Source organism: Balaenoptera ricei, chromosome 5 (assembly GCF_028023285.1).
Source record: "Balaenoptera ricei isolate mBalRic1 chromosome 5, mBalRic1.hap2, whole genome shotgun sequence".
Lineage (NCBI taxonomy): Eukaryota > Metazoa > Chordata > Mammalia > Artiodactyla > Balaenopteridae > Balaenoptera > Balaenoptera ricei.
The window spans coordinates 46,102,748-46,119,236 of record NC_082643.1 but is presented as its reverse complement, the minus strand read 5'-3'; the positions used below and the strand labels follow the sequence as shown (position 1 = coordinate 46,119,236).

At 37.7% G+C, this 16,489-nt stretch overlaps 1 protein-coding gene across 1 annotated transcript in view; it reads right to left on the bottom strand.

Annotated features, from left to right (window-relative positions):
• The window catches only part of PRKG2 (protein kinase cGMP-dependent 2), a 94,263-nt gene that overhangs the window by 59,522 nt on the left and 18,252 nt on the right, over positions 1-16,489 (bottom strand). Inside the window, exon 3 of the mRNA XM_059924004.1 lies at positions 2,858-3,024. Within this exon, the coding sequence (XP_059779987.1) occupies positions 2,858-3,024 (167 nt within the window). The remainder of the gene's footprint in view (positions 1-2,857; positions 3,025-16,489) is intronic.

Here is a 16,489-nt window from a genome sequence, read left to right as displayed (position 1 = left end):
ATTCCAAGTATGTAACATTCTGGAAAAGGGAAAACGACAGAGAAAATTAAAAGATTAGTGGTTGCCAGCAGTTGGGGAGGAGATGAACAGGCAAAGCACAGAGGATTTTTAGGGCAGTGAAAATACTCTGCTTGATAGTCTAATGATGGATATATGCCATTATACACTTGTCGCAACCTAGAGACTGTACAGTACCAAGTATGGACGTTGAGTGATTACGATGTGTCAGTGTAGGTTCATCCTTGGTTTAAAAAAACCTGTACCTTGCTGGTGAGTAACGCTGATAACAGGAGAGGCTGTGGATGTGGGGGGGCAGGGGTATATGGGAAATCTCTGTTCCTCCCTATCAATTTTGCTGTAAACCTAAAACTGCTCTAAAAATTAAAGTCATAAAAAAGAAAAAAGAAGAGTGCTTGACACCAATCTTTGGCTAAGCAGAGTTTGGGGGAAGGGAGAGGCAACTTCCTCACCATGCTTCTGCCCTGGCAATTCTCTTCTCTTTTCTCTTCAAACTAATGCAAATAAAACCTTAGCTAATCAAAAGCATTTGCAAAAAAGACCTATTCTTAGAGGAAGAAAATGGTGGGGTTATTTCTCTTTCCCTTGAAGAACTGGTCTTTCCTTCTCCTAATTCACCACAAAGTAGCTCTGGGTCATCTCTGTCCACCCACTCATTCAATGCATCTGATATGAATACCTATGCTGTGCCAGGAACTAGCCCAGGTGAAAGAGAGACAGGGTAGACAAAACAGAAAAGATATTTATCCTGTTAGAACTTATATTCTAGTAAGAAAGAAATTCTGTTTTGGCTCCGAATCTTATATATTAGTTATGCCATTTAATAATTTCTCATTATAACTAAATTCTATTCCATCAAAACTACTTAGCTGCACTGCTGAGTTAGTATCATGGAACTTTATGCATTTCAAGTTTTTTTCTAATTCGTTATGGCACATGGGACTTGAGCAACACTGAACAATTATATGGAACACCAAAAGTCTAAGCTAAATATGCTTTTACTATTTGCTATTCTTGCTATATTCTATAAAGGGGAGGTTTTGAATTAACAAACTAATTTGCTCGATCAATTAAATCACACAATTCAATTCTTAGATAACATCATAATTAATACAAATAAGAAAGCGTCCAATTTTCATTTCCATGTGTGCTATAGTCCTGACTTCAATAACTATATTGATACTGACTTCTGTTCAAACCCTTCTCTCCCCAAGCCTTTCATCAGAGTTGCTGGCAAAGAACAAGATGAGCTGACATGAGTTTCTCATCCTTCCTTGCAGGTTTCCTAAATATTGGTTGACTTAATGCCCTATCTTCTTCTCTTGCCAGAATGTTCTAGTGTTGCTAACGTAGAAGTGAAAGAGCCAAGAGAAAAGTTGAAAGAGGGGGAAATTGCTCTGGGTCACCTGTCCCTAAAACTTGAAGGCTGGCTAAATTAAGACTGTAATTCACTTCTTGGGGAGAATAATTACTTGAGGATGACTATAGTTTTAAGGCCGTCTACAAAGACGTACATGGCAAATAATACACTAATAATTATGCAACTGGCATGTTTAAAGAATCAAAATAGAGAAAACAATCTTTTATACACTGTCAATAGATGTGTATTAATTTGTTTGGATAGGCAACTTCTGTTCCACACCTAAGGCCTCAAGGAAACAAGAATCATAAAAGCATTGCTTAACTTTGTTTCTTGGTTTCTGTGATTCTTTTTACCCCTCCTTTCTATACAAGGATTTGTCTAAAGTTGCAGGCCACTTAGCAGAATATAACCTCCCACGGGAATCATGTCTTATTCACCTGTGTCTCTCTCAGAACTCAGCACTGGGCTTTGACCATAGTTGGCCATCAATAAAAAATTATAAAGTTTATAAAGCATTGCTTAGATCGTCAGGACCTACAGTGCAAAACAAAAGGCCACAGCACATCCCAGGTTACCACTACCTCTGGGCAAGCCAGTTAACTTTTTTCCCTAAAACTCAAAAATTTGGGGCAATTCAGAATTTGACATGGCATTCAATAACCGTAAGCCCTGTTCAGATAATTTCTTGTTTCTATATCTAAAAAAAAAATTGTTGAATTCCAGTATAAGATTGATGCGTTTGATAAGCATTTGAGAAATAAATCCTTTTCCTATCTAACCATTATAATCTACCCAGCATGGAAGCATGTTCAAGTGATCATGTATGGAGGAAGCCATTTAAATGGTTCTAAAAACACCAGATTTAACCTTAAGGCATTCCATTTGACTTATCTGTTGGCTAATTGTACCTAAATTGTCTTTTGAAATCATTGGTATATAACGAAAATATTTTACAAAGTCACAAAAATAATTGTTTTCTTTTCCATGGTACAACAATGTAAAAAGGTCAACACAAGCAGCAGTGTTTTGAATACTCTGAAACACCTTCTTGTATATGTTGAGTGAGTGGCACTGTGATAAAAGTATGGACTCTCTAATCAGATTGTTTAAATTTGCATTCCACCTCCACCACTAATGAGCTGTGTGGCCTTGGGTAAGTTACTTAACCTCTCTGTGACACAGTCCACATAGTAACATGAAGACAGTAGCACTTGCCTAACAGAGTTGGTGAGTCGAAATGAGATCTTTCTATTAAGTACTCAGTAGGATGCTGGACATATAGAAAGCATTCTGTAAATATTAAGTATTAGCAACATGATGATTAGATCAACAAGGTTACTATTTCATGAGCTCAATCTGTTATGTTTTCTACAAATAGAGCAACCAATTTTGCATTTTTATAAATGTTTACAAAAAATCGTTAAACTATAGGCAAATATTTATTATATGGTGACTGGAAAAATCTGTGAAGCCCACCTGCCAGTACAAAGATATGGTTTCCTGGTTCTCCTTGCTTAATAATGTAACTCCCTTGCTGGTAGTTTCTCCCATACATGCATTCCACCATGTCTTTGATCTGCTGAGGATCCAGTCTCTTCAGAAATTGATTTTTATTAAGGGCATCTGTGATGAGCTTCTTCTCACTGGTATAATGGAAGGAAGATGTTAGTTACAATTAGTGAAAACCATGATTCGCTCTTTCGAGTCACTTCATTTTTATTCTTGATATTACTACCTATGTATTTACAACTTTTCCAGCAAGGAAAAAATTTTTTTCTAGCCCCACCAACACCTGACCCTTAGAACTACCATACTTTACTTAGAAATCCTTTGAAAACATTTTTGAATATTTTTTTCTGGTAATCCTTATTAAATCAATTTTATCATCACTCCTAATTGCCATCATCACAAAGGTAGCATCCTTCAAGGTCCCTAGATGCAATACTAATGGACATATGATTTTTAGATGGGAAGCCAGTCTGGTTGGTGGGTAGAAGGTGTATCTAAGGGACTGTAACACAGTATTCATTCACTGATGTATACACGTGTGCCTAATTCCTAAGGTGCTAGTCATTTTATATCTTATTTAATACTCACTACTATCCTGTGAGATAATGACTATTCCGACTTTATAGATAAGTAGACTAAAAGCTAAGAAGCAACTTATTCTCCCCTAGTATTTAAATCTAAGTCTGTGGGGCTTCCCTGGTGGCGCAGTGGTTGAGAATCTGCCTGCTAATGCAGGGGACACGGGTTCGAGCCCTGGTCTGGGAAGATCCCACGTGCCACGGAGCAGCTGGGCCCGTGAGCCACAACTACTGAGCCTGCGCGTCTGGAGCCTGTGCCCCCCAACGGGAGGGGCCGCGATAGTGAAAGGCCCGCGCACCGCGATGAGGAGCGGTCCCCGCACCGCGATGAAGAGTGGCCCCCACTTGCCGTAACTAGAGAAAGCCCTCGCACGAACCGAAGACCCAACACAGCGAAAAATAAATAAATAAATAAATAAAGTAGCTATTAAAAAAAAAAAAAAAAAGAGTAATAGTTTAAAAAAAAAAAAAAAAAAAAAAAATCTAAGTCTGTGAGTCCGAAGTCTGTGCTGCTACCATTCCAACTGTTGCTTCTTCTGACGTGGAGAAGTCGGCTCCCTTGGGACTCATAAGGTTTGATCAGACATAGAGGGTGATGGTGATAGTTCAGGTTTGCCTATGTTTTGACTCTTAGTATGTCTAGACTAGACAGAACCTACATTTCCAATCTCCCAGCCTATTCATTCCCCAAATCAGAAGCCCACTTGTTGGTAATCCTAGAACACTTCAGTTTCTTTTGGAAAAGAAGTAGCTCAAAATAATGGCCTAATCTGCATCACCTTAAATTTCTAACGTTCTAATTAGCATACTTTATATGTAGATATCATAGAATTATGAGCTGGAAGAAAAGTTGCCTAAGTCAGAATCTTTGCGCAATATATTTGCTTTCACTCAAATTCAGTGTGATTCTTTTAAAATATGGGTATTTTCCTATATTTTTCATTCAAACTCTCTCCCGTACATAGCTTTGCTGTTTAAAAACTTGTGACCTTTTCTACACAGAAAGTGTTCAAGGGAATTCCCTGGTGGTCCAGTGGTTAGGACTCAGTACCCGGCGCTTTCACTGTTGGGGTCTGGGTTCGACCTCTGGTGGGGGAACTGAGATCCCACAAGCCAGGTGGCGTGGCTAAATTAAAAAAAAAAAAAAAAAAGTTCTCAAACACAAGGTAAAAGTTCAAGGCATTAGATACCTTATGATCCTATCTATCAAATCATTAGGCTTCATGAAGGAAACAAAACAAAGTCTTGTACAGAAATTCCTTCTTCCCTACTCCGTCAACCTCAGAGCCATCTGAACTCTCCAGGTTCCTTGAGAACTTCCTTCCTCCTTCATTTAATCTATCACTATGTCTTGTCAATTCTCTTTACAAAATATCACTGTTATCCATTTTAGTTTCCATTTTCAAGGGTCACCACATCCAAGAAAAAATCTTAGGTCTGGATAATTTTAACAGCTTCCTTTTTGGTTTTTCAGCTTCTAGCCTCTTCCCCCTGCAGTCCATCCTATACCACACTATCAGATTCACATTGGTAAATTCATCTTGACTTCACCCTGATCTCATTCTTCCTTCATCCACCAAAACCAACAATTCATTCAATTAAGATATACCAAAAAAATGCTTTTGCAAGATATTCTTCTCAAGGGTAGAACTGTGAACAATATCATAAAAGTTCCAGATTTCACGAGTCTTTCATGCTAGTGTAACATTCCAGCAAGAGTTTCCTCAATGCCCACATATCCCAATTTCCCAAAATATGTTCCAAGAATCACTGTTCCTTTATAATCAAAAGTTTGCTGAGTTTAAACAATTTTGGAAATTCACCATGCACAGTTTAAAGGTTCAAAGAAATCTTGCAGTAAACAAATCTGTTTAAACCAATGTTTCCCAAACCTCAGTGTCTTCTTTCTTTATTTCTTTTTTTTGGCTTAATTTCTATTAACATTCCATGGAAGTATTATGAAAACCCTTTTGCCATAGAAGACAATCAACTTCCCACAATCTGGTATTCCCCATTTCCCACCACATGCCTCCATTCTATCCATCTAGCACTTACTCCCTAACACAAATCCTTTGTTACAGATAGACTGGTCTCCTCACTGTCTCCTATGCTTGCCACCTTTACCTTCAGGCTTGGCACATGTTTTCTCCTTGAATTTAGCTTCTTCTCCCCTCAACCTACCCAAACATTAGACATCTACCAAGAAACCCCTTATGACCTACTCAACCCTGCCTGGATACTGTAGCTCACACAATCCTTCTGTTCTACCCTAAACTCCTAGAGTACTCGTTTTCATGTCCATCCAACTCACCAAATTTATCAAGCAAATACTTAAGACATAAAAATTAGTAAAGCATGGCCCATAGCCTCAAAGAGTTCCCAGATCCTCTTAACTTAGTTTAGTCCATAAACACATTGTAATATTCTATTAGAAAAGAGTTCTTGGTACTTCCCTGGTGGCATAGTGGTTAAGAATCCACCTGCCAGTGCAGGGGACACGGGTTCGAGCCCTGGTCTGGGAAGATCCCACATGCCATGGAACAACTAAGCCTGTGCACCACAACTACTGAGCCTGCACTCTAGAGCCTGCGAGCCACAACTACTGAGCCCATGAGCCACAACTACTGAGCCCACGTGCCACAACTACTGAAGCCTGCATGCCTAGAGTCTCTCTGCAACAAGAGAAGCCACCACAATGAGAAGCCCGCACACCATAACGACACTTGCCACAACTAGAGAAAAGCTCGTGTGCAGCAATGAAGACCCAACTCAGCCAAATAAATAATTAAATTTATTTTTAAAAAAAAGAAAAGAAAGAAAAGAGTTCTATCTATGAGGTTTTCTCCAAACTAAATCATAAATACTTAGAGTGGTTCTTGTCTGGAATTTTCTGTTTACAAAGCCACATACAGCAGTGATTAAGAGTATGAAGTTTGCAACTTCTTCTATAACTATGATATAGGCCAGCTATTATAAGCACAACTCTCCCTGCTCACACAAAACAAGTACAAAAGTTGATTAAAGTATATATTTACAAATCTATTTGACAGCATTGGAGACCTATCAACTTAGCAACAGCTTGATGAATGATGATCAACAAGAGAACATGAATTTGACATTCACCTCTGCTTTTTCCTTCAAGGTATTTATTGATTTGTAGGCAGCCTTAAGCAGAGTTTTGGCAGTCTCAAAGGGTTGGGAAGACACAAGTCAGTGTTCAAGACACACCATGAAAGAGGATCCTGGTAAACATCCAGAATTTCAGATGGGACATCTAAAGGGCTGTAAACTAGAAGTAAAGACTAACAAAAAACAGGCAAAAAGAGCCCCAAACCAACTTTGAAACTATTCCTATTTTGGCTAAAATTATTTGCCCCTGCTTAACTGCCTGTGAGAAGCAAAGGTGAATCTTTTCTGTAGGATGTTCACAAAATCTAGGATTCAAATTTTCTCTATAATTTTTCCATAAGGAGTATCTTGCATGATATCAAAAACTACCAGGCATACCAGGAGAAAAGATCAAATGACTGAAGACCAAAAGGAAAAAAAACAATAGAAGCAGACCCACAGTAGATTAAAAAAATTGTATGTATCAAGCACAAACTTTAGTACAACTATAATAGGTTTAAGAAAATCAAGGATAAAATGGAAAATGTCAACAGAGAACATGAACCTTTTTAAAAATCAAGTAGATATTCTAGAATTGAAACATACAATATCTGAAGCTTGGACCTCAATAGATGGGTTTAAAATCTGATAAGACACAGCTGAAAATGATTACAAACTGAATATGGGCAGGTAGAATATATCCAGATAGAAGACTGGAGAAAATCTAGGATAGAAAATAGAACAATAAAAACAAAATCAAAACATAGGAGACATATATGGCATGATAGAGAAGTTGAGCATATATGTAATCTGGACCCCCAAAGAAAGGGAAAGAATTGGCCTGAAACAATACATGAAGGTATCATATTCAAGAATTTTCTTAAATCAATGAAAATGTATCAAGCCATAGACAATAAACTCCAAACAAAATATATATATAAAAAAAAATTTAGTCCCATCATAGTCAAATTATTGAAAATCAAATACAAAAAGAAAAATCTACGAAGCAGCTGGAGAAAACAGACATATTACCTTCAAATGACCAACAACAGGACTGACTTACTCTTCAACAGAAATAATGGAAACCAGAAGACAGTGGAATATCTTCAAAGTGCTTCAGAGTGCCTATTTCAATATCTTTACCCAGTGAAAACAGCCTTCAAAAATGAAAGCAAAATGAATATATTTTCAAAATATTATTCCATTGGCAGCAGACTTAACAGAGAAGGAAAATGATCCTGGATGGAAACTAGCAGATGTTAGAAGAAAGAAAGAATGGGAAAAGTAAATATGTGGGTGACTAAAGGAAGCTCATCTTTATAAAAGAGTAATAATAATACCTTGTAGAGTTTGAAATATGTGATAAACAAAATGTATGAAAACAAACAGCCAAAACAGCATGGTCAGTAAATGGAGTTAGTTAACATAATTTAAAAGCACTAATCTATATTGGAAATTGAACAAGTTAAGGATGCATGTTACAATTTAGGGGAACCCCTACAAGATTAGACAAAGAATGTTTAACTAGAAGAGAAAATGGAATAATAATATGTACTTAATTAATTCAAGAAAATGGAAAGAAAATAGAGAAAAAGAAACCAAAGAAGTGAAACAAATAAGAAACAAATAGTAAGATGTTAACGTTAAACCCAAATATTTTGTATTTACATTAAATATAAATGTAATAAATACCCCAATTAAAAGACCAGATTGTCAGACTGATAAAATAAATAAATAAAAAAGAAAATACCAAGTATATGTTGCTTATAAAAGATATGCCTTAAAGATAATGATATAGAAAAGTTCAAAGTAAAAAGGCAGAAAAAGCTTTGCTATGTAAACAGCAATTACAGGCATACCTCAGAGATATTTTGGGTTCAGTTCCAGATCCCAACAATACAGCAAATATTATAATAAAGTGAGTCACACAAATTTTTTGGTTTCTCAGAGGCATATAAAAGTTATGTTTACACTATACTGTAGACTATTAAGTGTGCAATAGCATTATGTCTAAAAAGCAATGTACACACCTTAATTAAAAAACACTTTTTTGTTAAAAAATGCTAACCATCGTCTGAGCCTCCAGCAAGTCATAGTAGTAACATCAAAGATCACTGATCACAGATCACCATAACAAATACAGTAAAAGTGGAAAATGTTTAAAATATTGTGAGAATTACAAAAACATGACACAAAGACATGAAGTGAGCAAATGCTGTCAGAAAAATGGGGTACCTATAGATCTGCTGGACATAGGGTTGCCACAAACCTTCAATTTGTAAAAAATGCAATATCTTAAAGTGCAATAAAGTGAAGCACAATAAAACAAGGTATGCCTGTATAGAGAAAATTTTCCTTGATACAAGAAAGTAGGCTTTAAAGAAAGACATTATTTCTAGAAATGAAGAGGAATATTTTATATTGATATGTTCAGGAAAATACATATATTCTGAATGTGTATCCATCTAGTTAGATACCATCAACTTGACAAAAAAACAACTGACAAAATTAAAAGAAGAAATAGACAAATCCACAATCACTTTGAGAGATTTAAAACATCTCTCTAAGAAATAATAGAATAAGCAGACAAAAATTAGTTAGAAGGTAGAAGATCTAAACTCTTGATTATCAAACTTTACTTAATCTCTTGACCTAATAGCTATTTTAAAGGTTGTATTCAACCAGTTTGGAATACACATTCTTTTCAAGTACACGAAAAACCTTCACGAAAACTGACTTTATGGGGACTGTAAATCAAACCTAACAAATTTCACAGGATTGCATAATACAGAGTATATTCTTTGAAAACAATAGAAGCTAAAAATTTAAGCTAGAAATCAATAACAAAATCATTAACAAAAATAATCAGAAAATCCTCAAATGTTTGAGAACTGAGTAATATATTTCTGAACAGCTCATTGATCAAAGGAAGATTAAATCATAGGGAAGTCAGATAATATTTTGAAATAAATGATAAAAATGTGATTATCAAAACTTGTGGGATGCAGTTAAATCAATACTAAGAGGAAAACTTACAGTATTAAATAGATACATCACAAAAGAAAACAGATTAAAAATGAATGACTAAGTGTCTATCTCAAAGAGCTAGAAAAAGAAAAGCAATTGAGCTCAAAAAAGGGAAAAGGAAATAACAAAATAGAAACAAATAATACAGAAAGAAAAAAGTGCAATGAAGAGGATCAAGAGAGCCCAAAATAGGTTATTTGAAAAGTCAAATAGAACTGAAAAATTCATGGCAAATGGGGGGGTGGGGAGAAAGAATAATTACCGATGTTGGAAATGAGAAAAGGGACATCACTATGGATATTACAGATAGGAAAAATGAGTGGACAGTATGAATAACTATTTTAAAAATTTAGATTAAATGAAAATTTCCTAGAAAAATATAGCATACCAAATCTTATATAAGAAAAAAATAGAAAATCGAATTAGCAATAAAGAAATAAAAAATTAGGTGATTTCAAGGTCAGTAAGCAAATTTCTATATCTCAGTATCAAAATGAAAATGCTAATTTTTAAATGACATCATTTTAAAATGATCAAAAATATCAACTACATAAGATTATATATAACAAAAATGTGTAAAACCTCTATAAACAATATTACAAAATATTAAGAGAAATGAAAGAATAGCTAAATAAATGGAGGCATATAGCAGAGTCATGAATGAGAAGACAATTTTTTAATGATGTCAATTCTATTCAAATTGATCAGGTTCAATGAAATCTCAATCGACATTCTAAAAAATTTTTTATGAAAATTGACAAGCTAATTCTAAAATTCTTATAATCATAAGAAGGCCCAAGAATAGCCATCACAACATTGAAGAACAATAACAAAACCAGAAGACTTAAGGTAATGGATATCAAGAATTATTATTGGGAATTCCCCGGCGGTCCAGTGGTTAAGACTCTGCGCTTTCACTGCCGAGGGCCTGGGTTCAATCCCTGGTTGGGGAACTAAGATCCCACAAGACACACGGCGTGGCCAAAAAAAAAAATTATTATTAATCAAAATAATTGAGAGACTATACTCTTGGCACAAGGATGCACAAAAATGACCTTTGGACCTGAATAGAAAGAACTAAAACCCACCTAAACATATATAGATACTTGATTTATGACAACGGTTGTACTACAAAGCTACAGAGGGAAAGCAGACATCAATGGAAAACACATAAATTAAAAAGTGTTCACCCTTGTTAATTATCAAGAAAAAGACAGTCAAAACCACAATGAGCTACCACAACATAAACATACCCACCAGAATGGCTAAAATGAAAACGACTGACAATGCTAAATGCTGGTGAGGATGGAAAGTAGCAATACTCAGACACTGATGGTGGGGGGTATATATTTGTCCAGCCATTCTGGAAAACTATTTGGCAATCTATATTAAATGTGAACTTAGGGACTTCCCTGGTGGCACAGTAGTTGGGAATTTGCCTGCCAATGCAGGGGACACGGGTTCAATCCCTGGTCTGGGAAGATCCCACATGCCTCGGAGCAACTAAGCCCATGCGTCCCAACTATTGAGCTTGTGCTCTAGAGCCCGCGAGCCACAACTACTGAGCCCACGTGCCACAACTACTGAGGCCCACGCGCATAGAGGCCGTGCTCCACAACAAGAGAAGCCACCGCAATGAGAAGCCCGCTCACCGCAACAAAGAGTAGCCCCCACTCGCCACAACTAGAGAAAGCCCGTGCGCAGCAACGAAGACCCAACGCAGCCAAAAATAAATAAATAAAAAACAAATAAATTTATAGAACAAAAATGTGAACTTAGGTAAAATGTACCACCCAGCAATTCCATTCCTAGTTATATACCTATCATAAATCATATATAAATCAAAAGTGCAAAAATGTTCATGGCAGCATTATTCAAAATTGCTAAACACCAGAATCAACCAAATGTCTATCAACAGTAGAACTGATAAGTTGTAGCATAGTCACAACAGACACTATAGAGCAACGATAATTAATGAACCATCGCTACACACAATATCATAAATGACTCTCACTATATAAACTAAAGGAGCCAGAGTCTGTAGAGTCCATACTCTATAATTCCACTATCATAAAGTTCAAAAATAGGCATAGTTATCTATGATAATACTAGTGCAGATAGTGGCTACCTTCAAAGTAGATAATGGATAGGGATTGGAAGGGAGCACAAGGGGCTTCTGAGGTGCTGGTGAGGTTCTATTTCCTGATCTGTTTGGTGGTTACATGGGCGTGTTCACGTTATGATTTGTGCACGTCAATAAAAAATTCATTTAAAAAATAAAATGTGTACATAGCTTTGGAGGCAGAAGATCCTAGGTTCAAATCCCAGCTCTGCCACTTCCTAGCTGTGTGACCTTAACCTTTCTGAACCTCAGATTTCTTCTTTGCGAATAGAGCTTAGTAATCATACCTGCGACATAAGGATACCATGCACGTGAACTCAGATAAGGTGCTAATAATATGCCTAATAAATGGCAGTGATAGTAGTAGTTGGCAACAGTAGTGGTTATGGTATGCTTCTTGTGGGGAAGGGTGGGATATGAAAAGTTCTGGAAACCACGATGAAAGAAAGAGGCACTGCCAAGACTCTCTGCTTAGTTCAAAGTTCCTCCAGTAGGGCTGGATCTCAAATTTATGTACATTAGTGGTAGTGTGCCATAATCCTTTTACACCTCCTACTTACATAATCAGTATTCTTTTTTTTTTTTTTTTTTTTTTTTTTAAAGATTTATTGATTGATTGATTGCTATGTTGGGTCTTCGTTCCTGTGCTAGGGCTTTCTCTAGTTGCAGCAAGCGGGGGCCACTCTTCATTGCGGTGCGCGGGCCTCTCACTGTCGCGGCCTCTCTTGTTGCAGAGCACAGGCTCCAGATGCGCAGGCTCAGTAGTTGTGGCTCACGGGCCTAGTTGCTCCGCGGCATGTGGGATCTTCCCAGACCAGGGCTCGAACCCGTGTCCCCTGCATTAGCAGGCAGATTCTCAACCACTGCGCCACCAGGGAAGGCCCATAATCAGGATTCTTTGAAGCAATAAATTCCTGTCCTCTAAGTCGCTTCAGGAAGTTTAATTTGTCAAAGTCCATTGACAGTTCTTGTTAAGCTGGGCCCTCAATCTTCCTTCTCTGGCCCTGTTTACTAGAACCCTGTGTTCTCACTGTTTGTTTTTGTCAAGTCAGACAAAGCATGTGTCTTGCAAACTTCTTTGCACAAGGCTCAGTGCCAAGCAGGGACCAGGGGCCTCCACCTACTTTCTTATCTGTCAAGAATTTCTTGTGAGCACAAAGGCCGAGGCAACTTTACTTGTGTGGCATAGCATAGCTTAATTATATATACAAAAAGAAAGTATATCAGAAGGCGTATTTGTCGAGGGCCCAAGATCTAAAGCTGGAATGCCAGGGTCTGATTCCTAATTCTGCCACTTACGAACGGTGGAACTCTGAGCAAGTCACTTAATCTCAAGTTTTCTCAGCTATAAAATGACAATAAACACAGTCCACAGGCCATAGGATTTCTATGAGAATTAAGTTAGCTAACAATAGTGAACACTGAGAACATGGCCTGGCACATAAAATATATTACAGAAGGAATAGCTGTACTATTATATGTCAGCAAATTACCAGCAACTTTAAAACCTTCGAGTTAAAATAGCTCTAAAAACTCTATACTTGCGAACCGCCACTATTTATTAAGGGAGATTCCTTCACAACGTGAGTAAAACTCCTGACATTCCAGGTCCCCCGCCTGGCCAGCCTCCCCGTGCTCGGGGTACCCCAGGCCCACTGAACTGCTTGCAGGTCCCCAAATGTGCCAGGCCGCTTTGTCTCCCAGCCATCCATTCCTCCTCAAAACCCAGCTCAACGTCGGCTTATCTGTGGAGGTGTCCCTGATCCCACCAAGCACAGGACGCTCCCTCCCTCCTTTATACACCCATCTCTTAGAATATCAATCACACAAGACTGCAATACATTTTAATTTCCCCAAAGAGGCCGAGATCTTCAAGGGTGACAACACTTTCTTCATCCTCTTACCTAAAATCAGAATTGCACCTGGCACGAAGCAGGGACTCAACAAAATTAATACTAAAGGACATTCAAGTTCTTTCTCCTAGCTTAAAAATCCTGGGTACAGAGACAAGAGTGGAGGTGGGAAATGTCCATCACCCACTAAACAGGCACAGAAAATAAGCAAGATAAACATCTATTTATTTCTCCCCCCAATTTTTTGAGTAATAAACCAGCAAGAAAAAAATAGCTAATAAATGCACAGGTTTATAATTTGAGAAAGCAGCATGAAAAGATGAGGTCATTCCATGAATAATCAGAAAATGAGCATGACTTTGTCCTGTCTCTTACCCTATTGCCCACGTAATTAAGTACAGTTGTAATTGAATCATGTTTACTGTTACTTCATGCTTACAACAAACATTTCTCTCTCCCTTTCTTAAATGTGTGCAGATGATCCAATTCCCGGGAGCATCAAAGAACAGAGTTTAATAATGAAATGTTGAAAACCAAAACATATAAGGAAGTTAATCTGACACACTCAGTGACATGCATAATCATCATTGCGCTGCATGGTAATTAGGTAGAAATGGTAAATAGTTCCCTTAGATGTCTGTAATGAGCATTGCTCTTAGAGTGTCAAACTGAATATTTCTAGAGTCAGCTGCAGGGAAACCTGTTCCTATAACAAAATGGTTCTCAATTGTCACTGCACATTAGAATCATCAAGGGACCTTCTGTAAATCCTGATACCCAGGGCCTTTACCTCAAACCAATTTAATCAGACTCCCTCGGGGTCGTACCAGGACATCAATATTTTTTAATACTTCCCTGGTGATTACAATGTGCACTTAAGCTTAAGAATTACAGCTGTAAACAAGAAAACACAAGGGAGTTTGAAGTTGTTCTTTCCCTCTATTTTCCCACAGCACTGGGAACAAGCCTCCATTGAAGGCTCAACAAGCAATCAATCAATTACTATTAAGTAATTAATGGCTGATTAATTAACAATAATCAATTGATGTTCGTTTGTCACAAGACTTTGCTGTGTCTTATTCTCCTTTACAAGATAACCAATAAGAGGAAAAAAACTAAGAAAAGAGAAAATCATCACTCTACCTCCTTCCAGCATCCTATATGGAAACTGAAACAGCCTGGCACTTAGAGGCATGCTGTCAAATCAGCCCCAGGACTTTTTTTTTCAATTGTGGTAAAATGCACAACATAAACTGTACCATCTTAACTACTGTTAAGTGCACAGCTCAGTGGCATTAAGGATATTGCCATTATTTTGCACCTATCGCCACCACCCACCTCCAGAACTTTTCTAATCTTCCCAAACTAAAACTCTGTCCCCATTAAACAATAATTCCCCATTCCCTGCTCCTCCCAGCCCCTGGAAGCTTCCATTCTACTTGATGTGTCTGGAAATTGGACTGCTCTAGGTACCTAATATAAAGTGGAATAATTTGAGTCTGACTTATTTCACTTAGCATAAAGTCATCAAGATTCATTCACATTGTAGCATGAAAAAGGAAGGGCTTTCCCTCCTTTTTAAGTCTGAATAGTATCTCATTTTATGTATATACTGCATTTTATTTACCCATTCATCCATCAGTGAGTATTTGCATCTTGTGAATATGCTATGAATATACATGTACAAGACTCTGGGCTTTTTATATATGGCTTTACATGGCTTTTTATATATGGTTTTAGCATGGCCAGATTCTTAGTCAGAGAATCTCATACCAGAGATGCAAAGGGGCCGGTATGGTGTGCAGAATTCTAAGATGGCCCCACTGTCTCTACCCATCTGGTGTCAGGCTCTTATACAATCCCCTCCCCCTGAGTGGAGATGGAACCTGGGACTTGCTCCTTGACAACAGAATATAGCAACTGTGATGGGAGGGTCACCCAGCATATGTTGTGTAAGACTTCATCTTAGCCAACAGTAAAGAGATTCTCCAGCTGGCCCTGAAGCAGTAAGCAGCCATGTTGTGAGAGGGCCCCTGTCATATGAGGGGGACATATGACAGGGAACTCTGGGCAGACCTCTAGGAGCTGAGAGCAGCCCCTGGCTGACAGCCAGCAAGAAAATGGGGACCTCAGTCCTACCACCACAAGGAACTGAATTCTGCCAACAATCACTTGAGCTTAAAGGAGGACCTCTTCCACTAGAAAGGTCTAGAAAGGAACACAGCAGGTTGACACCTTGACTGCAGCCTGCTGAAACCCTGAGCAGATGACCTAAATAGCCTCTCCCAGACTCCTGACCCACAGAAATGCCGAGATAACAAATATGCATGGTTTCAAGCTGCTAAGTTTGTGGTAACTTGTTATCCAACAATAGAAAACTAACACACCTGGGTTTCCCTGAGTTTCTGGTTCCAAGGACTATCAAGTAGTATCTTCTCCTGCTCACTTTTTACCTCCCTTTTTCGCACCTCATCTGGAGAGAAGAGACTGGAAGCTACAGATCTTTCTTTCCTTCATATTTCTCAGAGCTTGATTTGTAAACCCCAAAAAGACCACGAAAGTTGATGCTTGGAATTTACTAATTCAAATTAATTTGTCATGACAAACAAACACTCCTGGAAGGATTCAAAGGAAATTGGGGATTCTTGACCATAGATCTCAAAAACAAAAATAAAAACCTGTCAAACAAGACTGCACTGAAAAATCTACAACTCACCAATGTTTCTAAGGAAAGTCTGCATGGAGGAGAGCAAATTATCTTAAAATGAGACTTTAAAGAACGAAAACAGGTTTAGTTAAAGGATCATTACAACAAATATATCTTTCACACAGAAGGTACTTCCAGAGTCTAAAAACTGAAAAGCTTTTCCTTGGCTTTAGATTTTTTTTCCCCCTTCTTGAGAAGCAGTTT